The sequence below is a fragment of the Schistocerca gregaria genome, chromosome 2 (genome assembly GCF_023897955.1).
Source record: "Schistocerca gregaria isolate iqSchGreg1 chromosome 2, iqSchGreg1.2, whole genome shotgun sequence".
NCBI lineage: Eukaryota > Metazoa > Arthropoda > Insecta > Orthoptera > Acrididae > Schistocerca > Schistocerca gregaria.
In genome coordinates, this window is record NC_064921.1 from 287,658,262 (window position 1) to 287,677,693 (window position 19,432).

The following is a 19,432-nucleotide window of genomic DNA, read 5'->3' on the forward strand; positions in this document are numbered from 1 at the left end:
TGGGGCGTAAACTGGGCCGTAAGTTCGAAACAGTGTGAAGCAAGACTCTTCCGATCAAACAACTTGCTTCCACTACACCATAGCCCCGGGTTTTATAGCTCCGGCACCAAGTTATCCTGTGATGGGCATTTGTGTCAATGATGTGCGATTTTGTAATCCCAGCTCGCACTGTATTCCCTGTTTACGGAGCTCCCTTCGTATTGGTTTGATGCTGACAGGTTTCACGAGGTCGACGTTATCTACTGCAATGAATTTTGCAGCTGCCGTCCTCTTAAATTTTCATCATAATGCTCTTCGATGATTATCTGTCACGCTTATGTCCAAGTTGTGACATAATGGGTGATTGGTTTCCCTCTATGAGATATAAATCTCTTATATGTGCCTCGTGAAATATCACACACTTGCGCTATGATGGTTACGGAAGCACCCACCATACGAACACCAACAATTTGTGCAGGTTCGAATTCACTCAGCACTTCATAGAACAATGTTGTAACCGCGACTGACACTTGTAATCTTTTGGGGTCTTGCTTACGTGCCGTTCGTGATCAAATTCAACAGCGCAATCTGCATTTTACAAGGTTTTTCGATATTTTTGTCCTATTCGTGTACGAGCTACTTGTTTTCTTACATTTGGTGCAACGGTGAATTGAGACGCTGCCATCTTGTTAGTGTTTGATTAAGGTCATGCATTTTACATTGTAGAAGTCTTCTTCTTAAGGTCTTCCACAGAAGAAAAAGTTAAATAAGAAATAGTAACCTCTCAGAAAACAATGCTGGTATATCAATTTGGCAACAATAAATATTACAAACCACTTTTGTAAAAGCCGCACGTAAATATGTTTACTTGTTTTGTACGTGTTTGTAGCTCTCTGTCTCAAGTGCTTAAGCATGTATGTTTACTGGGAAAACGCTGCTGAATCTACTGTATATTTTAAATGTTCTCTTTGTAAATTTGTGATAATTCATATTGTGTATTCGCTAGTAATATATTCCTATGTCTCCTGTTACAGAATATTCCAAAAACGGAATTTAATCCATAGAAGTACAAAAATATTGCGGAGTGGCTCTCTAGAGTTGAGAGGTCTAACCAAAACTACGCATACGAGATGAAATTATTCCGTGAAGCAGTGAAATCTCATCTAGAAAAGGTACAAAATAAATCAAAGTGATAATTTTTTTAGTACCCACTGTTTTGTATATTTTTCACAGAAATGTTTTAAATTAAAAATATATTAATTTATTATGAAGCTGATAACTACCATACAAGTATGAATTCTTATTTACAGTTCTTAGTGTGACATACCCAGTTATCAATGATTTCATAGTTTCGTCAAGTCATTACGTATAAAAAAGTGTTTAAAATACGAACTGCCGTTGATGTGGACTGGGTGGCACACCAGAGGTAGCACTTCGACGATTTTTAAGGAATGGGTCGCCAGATTGTAAACATAAAGGCACTTCCACCTTCACCTCCTGTAACATTGGTCTGAAGTATTTAGATTTGCCTAAAGTATTTTTCTCGATGACTAAAACAAGCTATGTATTATCGTGTCTAGGTAACATTTGTAACACGAGCAAAGTTCTGAAAAATTCTTCTGGTGACCTCACTGACCTTACAAAATAAAATATTCTTGGAAATGCTAGGTATCTGAACAGACAGATAGTGAACTTATCATTCCGCCGGAATGTGAGCAGAGTACAAGTAAACCTGATCACCCCAACCACAGTTGATGAACACCTCTGATTATGGTAAGCCAGTGTGTGTTAAAGGAAGGCGGTATTTTCAACTTTTACTATGTTCATTTTTTTTGTTCGCAACTATTTACAGCCTTGTAAGTCTTTCTAGGGTAATTTATGGTTCATGGTGTACAAACGAAATTAATACAAGAAGATTGTAAATACCACTTTCTTTTATAAATTCCTTGCTGTGGTACCCTCTAAAAAATCAGTGTTTGTCGTAACATTGTGCATGCCCACTGCGACAATCCGCTCCAGTACTCTTCTTATAAAAGAGCTTCGTGATCCATACACATTGCGGGAATCTTACAACATACAGGAATGGTGGAAGAAAGATTAGAACTTAATGTGTAGTTGACGACAAGGTCGTAATCGTAGTGTTTGGAATGCGATGAGGAAATAAATACTCCGTACACTTTCAGAGGAACGTTCCTAGCCTTCCCGTCAACCGATTTAAGAATATGCCAGAGATCGTCTCTGGATACACAGGCGGGAGTTTGAAGCGATGTCCTCTCAAATACGAAACCAGTGTATTGTTAATTCACCACGTCACTCGGTGTGTTGCCATACTAGAAAAAGAAAGAGGATTGTCCTTAAAGGAGTGAAATCTACACGTTCATTGGTATTAGAGTATTATCGTCATTTGTAAGTTATTATTCTTTCCCTACATGTCATAATCCAGTGTTCATTTGAGTAGCGCTGCTGTCTCACGATCACGGTGTTCCAGGATCCATTCCCAGTCGGGTCCGGGATTTTCGCTGCTCGGGGCTGGGCTTGTGTGGGTGTGTGTGGTTCTTGTCGCCATTTCATCACCAACGACGACCAATTCCCTGATTTGACAGCAAATAAAAAGAGTTTTGCCGAAAAAACTAGATGGGATTTCACTGCCAATTATGCCATACACATATTCCATATTGTTCCCTCTACAATTATTGATCACAATAGGATGCATAAAATCATAAAGAACACCTCATTGTTCCGGACATTACCCAATGTTGCTAGGAAATGACATATATATAACTACTGTTTAGTACAGGAGGAAAATTTATGCCACCTGAGATTCACCTGCAGAGGGACGTGTTCAAACGTCTCGAAAGCTTTACTGTATTCCAACGAGTAATTTACTCACCAGAAGTTTGTCTGTAATATTAGATTTTCCATTGCTTTTTGCAGAACGATTATAGTGTTCTCTCTTTTTCCGCTTATTTACCCTGTTATCATCACGTTCTAGACAGCAAATGAATACCTGCTTCCAACTCAGTAAAATCTCCATGGCTCTCTCTCTCTCTCTCTCTCTCTCTCTCTCTCTCTCTCTATATATATATATATATATATATATATATATATATATATATACCCCTCTGGAAGCTCAGAGAAATAACGCACCAATCTTGCTTTATAAGATCATAAGACAGTCAGTGGTCTCCTAGTTGTTATAATTTTTATATCTTCCAAGCATATACTTTCTTGCTCACTCGATTCTGTCTTCTGGCGCTTCCTTCCCTATACCAACAGTCACAATGCCCCCACCTATCTTTTAACAGTTTCGTTGTGGTATTAATTAAATATTTCCGTCATCAAGATCTCTAGTGTTCATGTAATTTTAACACCATTTCAAAAATATTCAAATTTTTATTGGTTTACAAGCTCTTATATTTGCAGCTGAGTTGTGATTTCGCCAATTAGTGAAAACAGCAACATGAGTTCCTTATTTCAAAGCTGCGCGGCCCCTCCCGTCGGAGGTTCGAGTCCTTCCTCGGGCATGGGTGTGTGTATTGTTCTTAGCATAAGTTAGTTTAAGCAGTGTGTAAGTCTAGGGACCGATGACCCTAGTAGTTTGGTCCATTACAAATTCTCACATACATTTGAACAGCTATCACTTAATACACTTATTGAACGTGTAATACGTGATCAAAATGAATAACTATATGATTACGGACTTTCTTGTCGTTTCTAGTTTCATAATTTTATGCTGTTTTGCGATCAAGAACCATGGTCCAATACTCATCTCTGCCCTCTCTGCTTATTCTGTGAATGTTTTGGTGGTAGTCAGCTGGAGAAGTAACGGTTGCCTATTTCCTCATGGTGTGCTTGGATGCTCGAAAATGTTTGTGTGTTACATTATCCTTGTCCATCCTCCGCATTCTTTCGCTGTCTCGAAGTTGAAGATGGATATGTTTTCAACAGAGCAGATGATTCCATTGCATCTCACTTTTATGTGTGACCACAGTTTATCTAACCGTTGCGAGAGGATATCGAATATTGGATTATATAATCCTATGCATATCATGGAGCCTGTGTCTAGGCTTCATTCAACAGTTTCACTGGGGTTCGTCAGCGACAAAAAATATCTTCGATGGTCATCTGAAGACAACAACAGGCAGCTTGTCAAAGCAAAGCGTGAAGAGAACACGACAACTAGGCTGCAGACTGAAAAACTTATATATTATCAGTTTGGCATACGAAAGGCCAGGGATTATGAAGTTATGTCTTTTGCTCTGATAATTTCTACTGTCATCTGTTTGTCTACATTTTACTACCACAAATCTCTTATATTTTGGATTGCTAGAAACCTGTTATCACTTACTCAATTGTAACTATGATAAAATTATTACACTATTATATATATATATATATATATATATATATATATATATATATATATATATATATATATATATATATATATATATATATAACGGAATGGCAGTTTAATGGAAACTGAGATATTTGCGAAATTATATTTTGTAGATACTGGACAAATGTATTACTTGCAATAAAAGCGAGCTATTTGGCTCCAGTAAGTAACTGGTGACCAAAGACATCCGGCATAAGAAGTTACGCTCATTCCGACAACAGCCTTGTCAAATAGGGCGGGGGAGCGGACAGTTGTTCAGGGCACACTCTTTCCCTTGGGGTGGCCTACTGACCCTGAAGTCGGAAGAATAATCAACTATCAAAGGCATGATGATACAGAAGACAATATAAATCACTTCATTAAAGACACATGACGTGTATCGACAGAACATGTGTCCTGTAATTTAAAAAAAAAATGTCACGATGAACTATCCATAGCCATAAGATTCCGGAATAGTCTATCGTTCGAATCTTCGGAAGGGGACTGCCAAGGGGAGGGTGACTATTGGAAAGTTAGACGTTTCAACGTGGTAGGGAAGCTAGAAAAAATGAAAAGGGAAATACAAAGGTTCAGTCTAGATATAGTAGGTATCACTGAAGTGAAATGGAAAGAAGACAAGAATTTCTGGTCAGATGAGTAAAGGGTAATATCAACAGCAGCAGAAAATGTTATAACTGGAGTAACATTCGTTATCAATAGGAAGGTGGGGCAGAGAGTGTGTTACTCTGAACAGTTCAGTGATACGGTTGTTCTTGTCAGAATCGACAACAAACCAGCACCAACAACGATGCTTCAGGTATACACGCCGAAGTCACAAGTTGAAGAGATACAGAAAGTATATGAGGATATTGAAAGCGTAAGGAGAAACGAAAATGTAATAGTTATGGAGGACTGGAACGCAGTTGTAGGGAAAGGAGTAAAAGAAAATATAATAGGAGAATATGGGCATGGGACAAGGAATGAAAGAGGGGAAAAACTAACGAATTTTGTAATACGTTTCAGATAGCAATAGTGAATACTCTATTCAAGAATCATAAGAGGAGGGGGTATGCTTGGAAAAGGCCAGATGATACGGGAAGACATCAGTTAGACTACATCATGGCCAGACAGAGATTACGAAATCAGATACTGGATTGAAAGCCTTATCCAGGAGCAGATACAGATTCGGATCACAATATAGTAGTGATGAATAGTAGGCTGAAGTTTAAGAGATTAGTCAGGAGGAATCAATAGGCAAAGAAGTTGGATACGAAATTACTAAGGAATGAGGAGTTAAGCATGAATTTCTCTATGTCTATAGATACAGCATGAGGGAACAGTTCAGCAGGCACTACATTTGAAGAGGAATGGTCATCTCTAAAAAAGACAATCACAGAAGTTGAAAGAAAAACATAGGTACAAAGATGGTAACTGCGAAGAAACCATGGGTAACAGAAGAAGTACTTCAGCTAATCGATGAAAGAAGGAAGTACAAAAATGTACATGGAAATTCAAGATTACAGAAATAAAAGTCGCTGAAGAAGAAAATAAACAAGAAGTGCAGGGAAGCTAAGACGAAATGGCTGCATGAAAAATATGAAGATATCGAACAAGAAATGATTGTCGGAAGGAGCGATTCAGCATGTAGGAAGGTCAAACAATTTTCGGTGAAATTAAAGCAAGGATGGTAACATTCAAAGTTCAATTGGGATTCAACTGTTTAATGCAGCGGAGAGAGCTAATAGGTGGGAAAAGTACAACGAAGCACTTTATCAGTGGGAAGAATTGTCTGACGTGATGGAAGAAGAAACAGCTGCCGATAGGGGATGTTAGGGTTTTGGAGGACTGAGGATCGAATAAGGTAGAAGGGATCGATAACTTTCTATCAGAATTTCTAAAATAGTTGGGGGAAGTGGCAAAAAAAGTCTACTGGTGTGTAGAATGTCTGATTCTGGATACATACCATCTGACTTTCGGAAAAATATCATCCACACATTTCCGAAGTTTGCGAGAATTATCGCAGAATCAACTTAATAGCTCATGCATCCAAGCTGCTGATAAGAATTATTTACAGAAAAATGGAAAAGGAAATTGAGATTGTTTTAGATGATTATCAGTTTGGCTCTAGGAAGCGTAAAGACACCAGAGAGGCAGTCCTGACTTCGCGGTTGATAATGGAAGCAAGAGTAAAGAAAAAACAAAACACCTTCATAGGGTTTGTCGACCTGGAAAACGCGTTCCACAATGTAAAATGGTGCAAGATGTCCGAAATTCTGAGAAAAAAAGGGGTAAGCTATAGAGAGAGACGGGTAATGTACAGTATGGGCAACAGCCAAGAGGGAATAATAAGAGTGGACGCACAAGAACAAAGTGCTCGGATTTACAACAGTGTAAGATAGGGATGTAGTTTTTCACGTATAGTTTTCAATATTTACATCGAAGAAGCAATCATGGAAATAAAGAAAAGATTCACGAGTGGAATTAAAATTCAAGGTGATAGAATATCACTGATACGATTCACAGATGACATTGCTATCCTACGTGAAAGTGAAGAAGAAATACGTGATCTGGTGAATGTAATGAACGGTGTAGTGAGTATGGAATATGATTCTGAGTAAATCGAAGAAAGACGAAAGTAATGGGAAGTAGCAGAAAGGAGAACAGCGAGAAACCTAACATCAGGATTCATGGTCATGAAGTAGATGAAGTTGAGGAATTCTGCTACCTAGGCAGTAAAACAACCAATGACGGACGGAGCAAGGAGGACACCAAAAGCAGACTAACACTGGCAAAAATGGCATTCCCGTCCAGGAGAAGTCTACTAGTATTAAACATTGGCATTAATTTGAGGAATAAATTTCTGAAAATGTACTTCTGGAGCACAGAAATGTATGTTAGTGAAACATGGACTGTGGGAAAATCGGAACATCAGAGAATCGAAGTATTTGGGATGACGTCCTATAGTGTTGAAAATTACGTGAACTCATAAGGTAAGGTATGAGGAAGTTCTGCGCAGACTCGGAGAGGAAAGGAATATGTGGAAAACACTGACAAGGAGAAGGGTCAAGATGATACGACATCTGTTAAGCCATCAGGAAATGACTTCCATGATAGTAGTGGGATCTGCAGAGGGCAAAAACTGTAGAAGAAGAGTTGAATACATACAGCAAATTGAGGACTTAGGTTGCAAGTGCTGATCTGAGGTACAGAGGTTGCCACAGGAGTGAAAGTCATGGTGGGCCGCATCAAACCAGTCAGAAGACTGATTACTCAAAAAAGAGAAAAAGTAACTGTACAGTTTATGAAATATGGAAAGAATTATATTTTCTTTGCCATAGATTCTGTTTTTCGTTATTATTGTTATTATTATTATTATTATTACAATTATCAACATTAAGTCCAAGGATATTTTGATGATGATTGTTAAGCTACATATCAACATTTCTAAGACGTATTAGTTACACAACCACATTTCTGAAACGTAGCAAATGTGATTGCTAATCAGAACAAGTTAGATCTAGGTTCGAGCCCACTCGCTGCTTAGATGCCGAATGCAAACCACCAGCAATTGCAGTCGAAGATTTTCGGTGAAACGAGTAGCCCTTCTTCTGCCAGTGAACTTGTCAAAGAGTGTAGAAAGTGCACAGAAGTTCGTGCGTGGGAAAGTTTCCCTAAATGGTGGAAGAATCAGCAATGATCAATGGATAACGGTGACAACTATCTCACACTCGGCTTGAAAGCTCACAAGAATAATAAGCAGAAAAACGGGAAAGAAAATTAAGGCTCTTTTACATGAAGATCAGTTTGGCTTTCGGAAAGGTAACGTTATCAGAGAGGCAGTTTGGACGTTGTGACAGATTATGGAAGCAAGAGTTAAGAAAAATCCAGATGCGTTCATGAGATGTAGCGCCTTGGAGAAAGCGCTTGACAGTGTAAAATGGTACACGATGTACAAAATTCTGAGAAAAGTAGGGATGAACTACAGTAAAAGACGAATTAAGTACAATACTGTCGAAACCGAAAATGCTTAGCAGTAGATAAATACGTATGAGAATGGTTATACATTGCGTCTCACACTCCATATCCTCCCTCTCTGGCATTCGCCTCCTTCCCCATCTCTCTGTAGTCTCCGACCCCGGTCAATATTCACGTTCTCTCTCTATGTAAATTTCTTCCTCTGTCCATTTCTTCTTCTCCCCTCTCGCTGACCTTGAACCTTGTTCATCATCATTGAAGACGAAGCGTTGATTAGCAACTGAAGTCGATTAATATGAGTGGGTAAATCGGTTGAGGTCCTTGGTGTATGGGGTATGAGAAAGAGACCTCTCCACCTGCTAGATCTGTGAGATGCCTTGCTGCATACTTAAAACTAAATATACAAAATTTTATGACCGTACAAAACTCTATTATGCTGTATCCATAGGCTAACAGCTAAATTCTCACAGATAGCCACTAGCTTTAAGTCTTACATCGTACCTCTAACAGAGTACAATGGCAACTGCTAATGCGTTCTGCGCGCCCCTACTCACAATCGATTCTGCCACTCAACGTCTTTGGTTCAGTGATGTCAAAGATACAATCTCTTCCACGTGTGATAAGCATTTCATGTAATTTTTTATGAAATATATTACAAAATCTGGCACCACGTACAAGTGGGTCCCTCAATTTCTCTTCACAAAAGTGTTTCAAACCCATTAAAGGACCTATTGTCAATTATTAAAATGATTGTGAATTGCAGCAGAAATAGAGTTCAGTTCCGTGTTCGAGATTTGTTCGAATACACAGCACTAGTCTGGTACCAAGTTTCGTTGATAAGGACAGTCTGAAGCACACTGATATTTACATTAAGCACTTACCTTACCTGTGAGAATCAATACCCTCTATCATCAAAAGGAAAGACATGTTATTCAGATGAATCAGAGTGACTAATGTATGAATGTTTAGTGTCACGCCTGTAAGAAACTTGAGGCTGTTGCTCGTGCATGGCACAGTACCGTTCACAGTATAGTACATGTCAAACTTGAAAATGAAAACACATTACAAACTGTTTGAACTGATTGTTTGATGAAAGCACGATGATTCTCTGGAATGTAGCCTATCGTCACAGTGAATCGCCGTTGAGTACAGATTATGCTTGTTGGCATGACGTAGTAGTCCGTGATGACACAGCGATAGCTCTGTGATACCTCTGACGTAACAAGATAAGGATTGCTGGCTGAGCTGTATATAAAAAGGCCACGCTGCTCTAACTGCTTAGTGCTGGGCCTCCACACCGCGTCGTGTCTTTATCCGGTACGTGCTTGCATGCTACAGGTATTCTTCAGGAAGCATGTCGTATTATTTTATCGTTAATTCATTAAATTATTTTCAGTGATCAGCAGGTCTGCAGATTAAGGTTTTTCAGTTCTTTTACACGTTCAACTAAGTGATAAAAAACCGAGTAAATCTCAATATAGAAACTAATAACCTCGTTAGGTGCAAAACACCCAGTTTACTTAACCCGAGGTGTAAGTGGTGTACCCCTTCAAATGAATGGAAAAATATTGAAAACAAGAGAAAAGTTTTTCTCTACTGCATAAAATACGTGAAAACGTTTGTAGATGCTGATTAAAATGCTTCTGTGTGTTGTCCCGCGTCATTGTGTAAAATATTCTAATGTTTCGACTGTATTAGAACGGCCTTCCTCTGGACCTTCGACTGATGAAGAAGCTTGTAATTACTTTCGAGTCGGTCAAATCTTTCCTTGTGTTTATTTCTGCTTCTTTACCTTCTTCACAACTTGCACCTTTTGGTTCTTCCCTATAAAAGTATTCTTTTTGAATTGTGCTTTTCGTCTTTCTCTTTCCTGCATTTTCTTGAGCTACCAAATAATTTTTGCGTGAACTGGTTGGTATTACTGCCTTGCTCCTTTTTCTGTTGGTTAATTTCCTTGCACTTTGTAACAAGTCACCCGTGGTGGAGGCATCAGAAGCTTCGGCGACACATAGATGACGACGACGTACCAGAAACTCCAGCAAACCGGAATCAATCCGTCCGATGGTGTTTCCACTGACCCAGGAACAGCTAGCAACTCATTTCATAAGTCTTGAAATTTTTCCGTTACAGAAGACTGAGAAAATGTCTTGGAGCACACTGGCTTGAGGTACATCGCCTTGAAATGTCTCAGCGCTGATACTGCTTCTTGTGTTGCGTTGCCTTGTGTTTCTCCTTTTCTTTTTAAATCGCGGTCCAAAATCGGGTTGACCCGGTTCTGTCCCACATGTTGTACCTGCTTTTGCACCACAGAGCACGTTCATCATATGCAGAAAAATCGTGCTTACTCGAATTAACCACTTATTGGATGGTGTCTGTCTTCAGAACACTGCTCCAAGATGCGTCTACATCGGAGAAAATTCTAGAAAAACATTGAAAGGATTAAAAGAAAAAAGGATAGTCATCCGGCCATGACGATTATCTACAACTTCCCAAAATGGCGGCTGTTACTACTTCCGATCTCTATCAGACCAATGCAGCACTAGTCAGTCACGAAGATCTGGAGGTACCCAGTTTGACCTACACATCCTGTTTTACCCAGCTACCAGCATTTCGTTGGAGGCCAACAACAGCTTCTGTGGCTGGACGGAACAAAAAGCTGCATCGGACTGGGTGTAAGTAGACTTCCAGGAGAAATAGAAATGTTTGCTGTTAGCATTGACGCATGTGTAATTCAGAATGTAACCAGTAATTACGGTTGTAGTCTGTCCATCACATGTCACACTAACATTTTATTCCTTCCAAAAAACCGGAAATTATTGTCTCTTAGGTCACTTCGTTTTGAATCTTCTTCTTATGTCAGGTTTTATAACGACATCCACGACTCAACTCTTTCAAACAGCCACGTGACGGGAGTATTCACTCGTTTTGTTAGTGTGATAGTGAGACTGTGGTGTTAGTATACTGATTATAATATAATTTCAACAATAGTCAGGAATTGTTCAGGAAAATAAATTGTCTGCAAAGGCCCTCATCAAGTAATCATTTTCTCTTTGCATTACTACAACATGAAAATACGGATTTCGCAATTCAGGGAGGTCCGATTGTTTGTTGTCGATAATTTTCGTTTCATTTTTTTTATCTAAATTTTTTCTGTCAGTTCTCGCCACAGGATTCTAATCTCCTTATTTCACGGTGTAGTTACGAAGTTGCATAGTGGAAACTGATGAGTTACTTTCTCACTCAATGAAAGTGTGGTGTCCTCTAACAACTGTGTTTGGTCATAAGAATAATCATACAGGAGATTGCCTTATGACGCCTATGGTCACGAACTGTGATTACAATCGTAAATTCTTTGTTTCTCTCAACGGACTCTCTGTGCTCACGCCACGTTCATGAAGTACCAGACTGCCTACATCCTACGAATTTATAACGTGAAATAAAGGTAAGCACATTAGAGAACATAAACAGAGAATGCATGATATGCGTAGGATTATATAAATCAATATTCGATACCCTCTCGCAACGATTAGATAAACTGTTATCACACATCAGGGTGGGATGCAGTGGAATCATCTGCTCTGTTGAAAACTTATCCAGCTTCACGTTCGACTCAGTGAAAGAATGCGGGGGATAGACAAGGGTAACGTAATCCACACACATATTCGAGCATCCGGGAACTCTAGTTGTGGTTTACAGTAATTAGCTAAATCACAACTCATCTACAACGTACAGAAAAAGGAAACTGCAAATAAGCAAAGAATGGTCACTGAAGGTGGATTAAGATTCACTTTGACAATACGTGGTGGCTTAATAGACAAAGGCATGCATTTTTGTTGTACAAGGTATCTGGTTAAAATGTCGTTACATTCGACGGAATAATTTTGACAAAACGTTCCATTTGATTTTTAAATACCGAATTTTTAAAAATATGTATAATTTAATATGTATATACAATTGTATATGTGTATATAAACAAAATATTACGGAATGTTGAAACAGAAGCCAAAACAACAGAAGCCAAAACAAGTGACGGGCGCATTTTGCTATGACGAACATCTGTGCAAAATTCAATCCAGATCCTTGAGTTACAATTTAGAGCCTTCCCTTGTGAGAACGAACTAGCATGCGTATAGGCCCGCGTAGAAAGGGAGATATTTTCAGAGTAGAGTGCCTTGCAACGGCACACATAAGAGAAGCAAAGCTTTATCCATAAAGATATTCAAAGAGAGATTATGGCTCACTTCATGAAACTAATAGAGTTACAAATGTGCACCTTTATACAAAGGACTATATTTTGCACCATCAAACAAAAGCAATGTGAAAGAACAGACCACAGGTATATTGCCGATGCTTGGTGATCAATGAAGACAATATTTGGCGAGCAACCCTGTCGTCATCATCAGGGAACCGCTTGACAAATAACTTTTACGAGCCATTAAAGCTAGTATAACGCTTTGAAAGATACATTACGTTCCTGTATATACTCATTGTGTACTTTGAAACGAGTTTTGATAAAAGAATTATATGCGTAAATATATGGACCTTCGCCGCAAAGATGATTCATCCTACACGATCAAGGGCCACGTTAATTAATGTTTATATTTCCCAAGTGAAAAGCACGCTCGTCTTAACTGTAACTAGTTGTAATGTAACTTCTGCCGATGGTGAAAAGCTCTTTTCTTACTTCTCAAATAAGCCATGTAATAAACCCTATTTATCCCGTGCAGTTACCAAATTTACGCACTGAAAATATGTTCCAGGAATCAGCTATGGCGCCAATAATTCTATACGATTACGACGCGAGCCCTCCATGCACCCTAGTGCGTATTGTAGCCCGCCTGGTTGGCGTGGAGCTCAAGAAAGTGAAACTAAATGACGTCATACAAGAAGTGGCTACTACTGAGATGACACAGGTAACTTTAGTGCTATTTACTATTCCAAGCTGAAGACAATACATGAAATCTTGAAAGTAGCTCCTGTATTGGAACCTATCCATTTAGACATAAGTGCATGCGGTTCCTCGTACGAAATTGTGCTATACGTAGATTGTGTTAGTGTACAGAGAAATTCCTGTGATGTTCAGAACGATACATAATTGTAAAGTAACTTTTCAGAAAAGATTAAAATATTATGTGGTTTCTTGTACATGTTACACAAATTTAGATAACCTGATAGAAATCAGTATTTGCGGTTGTAAGTAGGCTGTTTAGGTTTTTTATATTGGTAACACCACGTAGCGCTCTGTATGAAAATCACTGGCTGTGCTGTGAGCAGTCAGTGGCTGGTGGCATTGTTGTAATTCTCGCCATTGTAGTGTTGGGCAGCGGCAGCTCGATGTTAACAGCGCGTAGCGTTGCTCAGTTGGAGGTGAGCCGCGAGCAGTGGTGGATGTGGGGAGAGAGATGGCGGAGTTTTCAAATTTGTAAGACTGGATGTCATGAACTGCTATATATATTATGACTATTAAGGTAAATACATTATTTGTTCTCTATTAAAATCTTTCATTTGCTAACTGTACCTATCAGTAGTTAGTGCCTTCCGTAGTTTGAATCTTTTATTTAGCTGGCAGTAGTGGCGCTCGCTGTATTGCAGTAGTTCGAGTAACCAAGATTTTTTTGAGGTAAGCGATTTGTGAAAGGTATAGGTTAATGTTAGTCAGGGCCATTCTTTCTAGCGATTACTGAAAGTCAGATTGCGTTGCGCTAAAACTATTGTGTGTCAGTTTAAGCACAGTCTTGTACAATTTTTCTAAGGGGTGTCAGTTTAAACACAGTCTTGCATAATTTTTCTAAGGTGACTTTTCATACGGTTAAACACACAATTACACACTAAACGTTCGTAGTACGACACCACAGTGCAAGTCAAGGACTAATTTTCACAGTGAAAAGCATGGAGAAATAAGAAAATGAGTTTTAAGGTTTTATGATGAGCTACATTATAGTTAGTTCTGAATCTTCATAACCCCTAATATCCTGTGAAACATTAATCTTTTCAGTTCCGTCATTGGAATGAAAAACTGCTGCTGATTTTCCGTCTCATGTAAGGCACAATTACTTACTTTTCTTCATTCAAACGCCTTTTAGTACCTCCACTGCTATCTCGACTGCGTAATAGCATTATCCAACAAACATTTACGCACAGTTAGGAATTCTAATTATACACGATATCGACAGTTACTTACAGAAGAAAATCATCTCACCGACAAAAGCGATAGCTTTGAAAATAACATTTCTATTGAATAAATTTTACTATATGATAAAATATTATTTGCATCATGGGTGAAACCTACTAAAATAAATACTTTAAACGAAACTCAGTGATACGCTTCTCTGAATATGCAAAATGTGTTAAGGAACGTGGAACGAAAAAATCAAAACAGTTATTTTATTCACTTGATAATACACAATTATGTGGGAAATGCTTAAAAGTTTTGAAAACTGTGAGTGGTGTAAAAAATAAAACTGATGGAAACTTTTCGCATAGAGTTGAGTGAAATTTTAAGTATTAAATTCTGACAGAAAAAAGAATATTTTGTTTTTAAAGTTAGTGAAATATTGTACTGTAATTCAGATTATACAGTAGCTACTTCTGAGTGAGGTAAATCTTGTGGTTACATTTCAATATGTGGAAGAGTATATCTGTAGCTATTTTTTTGTAATTATTTAGCTTGGACGTTAGCCCTGGATCGGTGAATATGCGAGAAAGTGTCTCTTATATTCGTCGAACGTGTCATACTCTAAAAGTACTTGTAATATTTTTCATCGTATTTCATTTACTTACTGATTTATTCATCCTAGCAAGATTAAGACTGTCGGGTCCTCTCTAAACCCTAACAGGCATTCTTCCATTACGTTAATTACGATAAACGATAAACGTTAATTACGATAAACACTTTACGATTACGAATTACGATAAACACTTTATAAGAGATCTTGCATCTAATATAGAATCAGGCGTTTAGAAATAACAATAACATAAAAGAGCCATTGTGTTTGCCAAGGGACCTGACTTGCTTGCCTCTATGGCCCATATAGCCACGCTGTAGGAACTGCAATATCGTATGGACACATTTGAAGAGGCCAATATCGATGCTGTTCCTGAAATGCAGCAACAGCCTTTTCAATAGTTATAGGGCCAACAGTCTGTGTGATTAACTCGTCTGGCTTGTAACATAGCCAACATGACCTTAATGGACGGGTACTGCGAACGGCTGAAAGTAAGGGAGAAGCCCAGCCATTGCTTTTCTGAAGGTGATGAAGCTCTACTGCAAGGTTAACTTATGATAGCATTCTCTTGCGTAAAATAGTCCGATGGGAGAATAGTCCTCAGTTCTGATCCCCCTCGGCGGGCACTGCTCGGGATAATGTTGTCATTGGGAAAAATAAAACTGGCGTTTTGCGGATTAGATCAATTAAACGGGTAGGTAGGTCTGAAAATTGTAAAAGGGAAATGGATAGGTTGAAGTTAGTTGTCACGGGAATTAATGAAATCCAGTAACAGGATGAACAGGTCTTCTAGTCAGTTAAATATGGGGTTATAAGCACAAAATGAAATACGAATAATACAGGATTACATCGATAATTTATAAGAAAATGTGAACGCGGGTAAGCTACTGCGAACAGCACAACGAAAACATTATCATAGTGAAGACAGACACGGAACCAACACCAACTACTGTAGTACACGTTTACATGCCAACTAGCCTTGCAGATGATAAACTGAAAGAACATGCGATGAGTTAAAACAGATTTTGAGATAGTTCATGGAGAAGAACATCTGATTGTCATGTGTGCCTGCTGGAATAATTCATTAGCCGGAAGAGGAACAGAAGGAAAGAGAGTTGGAGAATACATACGAGGGGGGGGGGGGGGGGGGGTGAGGGAGAAACGAAAAAGGAAGCCGCCTGGTAGAAATTTTCACAGGGCCTAATTTAATCATTGCTAACACTTGGACGGAAGGTTTTGTGCGTCGAAGAGATGCTGGGAGGTTTTAGATTGAACTCTTAATGGTAAGGCAGAGATTTGGGAAGCAGATCTTAAACTCTAATATCTACGGGCAGATGTGGAATTAGACGATAATTTATTTGTTTGAAAATGCGGATTACAACTAAAGAAACGGCAAAAAGGTAGGAAATTAAGGAGATAGGATGTATATAAGTTGAAAGAAACACAGGTTGTTTAGAGTTCCAAGCGGAACATTAGGCAACGACTGAATACAGAAGACGAATGATCAGCTTTGAGAGATGAACTAGTGACGGCAGCTGGGGATTAGATAGACTAGAAGAAAGGCCTAGTGGAAATCCTTGGATATCGCAAGATATATTAAATGTAACTGATTGCAAACTTGTGGTAAGGTATTATGGGACTAAACTGCTTAGGTCATTGGTCCCTAAGTCTACACACTACTTAATCTAACTTAAACTAACTTACGCTATGGACTACACACGCACCCATGCCCGAGGGAGGACTCGAAACCCCAACGGGGAGAGGAGCACGGACCGCGACAAGGTGCCTAAGACCGCGATGCTACCCCACGCGGCAAATATAACTGATGAAAGGAGAATACAAATTTATCAAATGAATTCGGCGAAAAGAAGTACAGTGGTTTAAAAATGTGACTGACAAGTAGTGGAAATTGGTAATGCGGGATTGACAATAGGAGACATGCAAGGTTGTAGAAGTATAATTTCTGTGGAAGAAATACATACCACTTAATGGGAACAATGGATACCACCTGTAGGAAAATTAAAGAGACATATGGAGAAAAGAGAAGCGGCTGTTTGAATGCCGGGAGCTCAGATGGAAAGGCAGTACTGAGCAAGGAGGGGAAAGCCGAAAGGAATATACGAATGGGCTATACAAGGAAAATGTACGTGAAGGCAAGAAGATGTAGATAAAGGTGAGATGGGAGATATGAAACTGTGAGAAGAATTTGACAGAGCTCTGGAAGACCAAATCTGCAACAAGGCTTCTGGAAATGGAAATGCCCTGTGGCTAGGGCCTCCCGTCGGTTAGACCGGTCGCTTGGTGCAACTCTTTCGAGTTGATGCCACTTCGGCCACTTGCGTGTCGATGGGATGAAATGATGATAAGGACAATACCAGTCCTTGAGCGGAGAAAATCTCCGACCCAGCCGGGAATCGACACCAGGCCGTTAGATATGACATTCAGTCCCGCTGACCACTTAGATACCAGGAGCGGACACAGGGTCCTTGCTGAAGGCTTACGATCAGATCTGCTGGTATCCTGGAGTGGGAGAGCAATGAGAAAGCTATCCCACTAGTATGCAAGATGCATGACACAAGCGAAACACCCTCAAACGTCAAGAAGAATGTGATAATTCAAAAATGCTTCAAATGGCTCTGAGCACTACACAACTTAACTTCTCAGGTCATCAGTCGCCTAGAACTTAGAAGTAATTAAACCTAACTAACCTAAGGACATCACACACATCCATGCCCGAGGCAGGATTCGAACCTGCGACCGTAGCGGTCGCTCGGTTCCAAACTGTAGCGCCTAGAACCGCAAGCCCACTCCGGCCGGCTGTAATAATTCCAATTCCAAAAGACGCAGATGCTGTCAGATGTGAATAATACTATTAATTTAATAACTGTTTACAAAATACTAACGCGAGTTATTTCCCAAAGAATGGTTAAACAGGTACAAGCGACATCGAGGAAGATTAGTTTGGATTCCCCAGAAATATAGGAACAGGCAAGACAGTAATGGTCCTGTGACTTAACTTATAAGCTGCGTCATAGAAAGGTAAATCTACGTTTATTGCTTTTATAGACCTAGAGAAAGCTTTTGACAATGGTGACTGGAATACGATCTTCTAAATTCTGGAGTCAGTGGAGTTAAAATTCAGGGAGCGAAAGCTTGTATACAATTGTATAGAAAACGGAGTGCAGTTGTAAGAATCGATGTCATAAAAGAGAAGCAGTAGTTGAGAAGAGAGTGAGCAAAGGTTGTACGGCATTTCCTATGCTATTCAATCTCTATGTTGAGCAAGCAGTAAGAAAGCTTTGGAGAGGGAACTAAAGTTCAGTGAAAAGAAATAAAAACTTTGCCATTAGCAATGGCATTCTAATTCTATCAGAGATGGCAAAGTAGTTGGAAGCGTGAAACTTCCTCGCTGGTTAAAACTGTGTGCTGGACCGAGACTCGAACTCGGGAGCTTGGCCTTTCTCTGGGAAGTGCCCTACCATCTGAGCTACCCAAGCACGACTCACGACCCATCCTCACAATTTTAATTTCGTCAGTACCTCGTCTCCTACCTCCCGAAGGTTGTTGAACCCAATGCCTAGAGTGTGGAAAGGAGGATATAAAATGAACTTTAACAAAAGTAAAATAAGGACAATTGGGTGTGCTCTTATTAAATCAGTTGATGCTGGGGGAATGAGACACTAAAAGTAGTATATTGAGGTTGATATTTTTGACGATGGTCGAAGCAGATGGGATATAAAACGTATGACGGCAACTGAAATCAAAGCATTTCTAAAGAAGAGAGATTTGTTAATACAGAATATAAATTTAAGTGTTAGGACGTCTTTTCTGAAGGTATTTGTGTGGAATATAGCCTTGTTTGAAAGTGAATCGTGGACGATAAGCAGATCAGAAAATAAGAAAACAGAAGCTTTTGAAACTTGATGCTACCGAAGAATGCGGAGGAATACATAGTTAGATAGTGTAGCTAAGAGGAATTGCTGAACAGGAATGAGGAGAAAAACAATTTATGATCTAACTAGATTAGTTGATGGGACACATTCTCAGAGAATCATCGATGTAGTAATGGAAGGAAGTTCGGGGAATAGAGAGAAACAACAAGTGTCTACCGTGTTTTGGCAGTTAAAATTGTAGGATGTGAGGTTCGCCAAATTAAACAGAACACGCATCAACAAACAGAACTACACACAAGAACTAAACACAATAAAACAAATAGCAAGAGAAAATGGTTATGGTACCCATATGGTACACAAGTTAAATCAAAAAATACGTAAACAGTACAAAAATTAACACAAATAATGACCACACACATGACATAACAGAGCAACAACACACACACAAAATGAAATGGCCCATACTCACCTACAATAACAAG

The 19,432-nt window shown here is 39.1% G+C and overlaps 1 protein-coding gene across 5 annotated transcripts in view; it reads left to right on the forward strand.

The window, feature by feature from the left end:
• Nucleotides 1-19,432, forward strand: part of LOC126336884 (glutathione S-transferase D6-like) — an 81,636-nt gene that overhangs the window by 41,085 nt on the left and 21,119 nt on the right. For 2 of the 5 annotated variants that reach the window (XM_050000995.1, XM_050000992.1), the window contains exon 2: nucleotides 13,093-13,245. In XM_050000995.1, the coding sequence (XP_049856952.1) occupies nucleotides 13,102-13,245 (144 nt within the window). In that variant the 5' untranslated portion in view covers nucleotides 13,093-13,101. Of the gene's footprint in view, nucleotides 1-9,616; nucleotides 9,671-10,535; nucleotides 11,005-13,092; nucleotides 13,246-19,432 lie in introns of those variants that run through there. The other 3 variants (XM_050000994.1, XM_050000993.1, XM_050000996.1) reach the window with 3 other exon arrangements.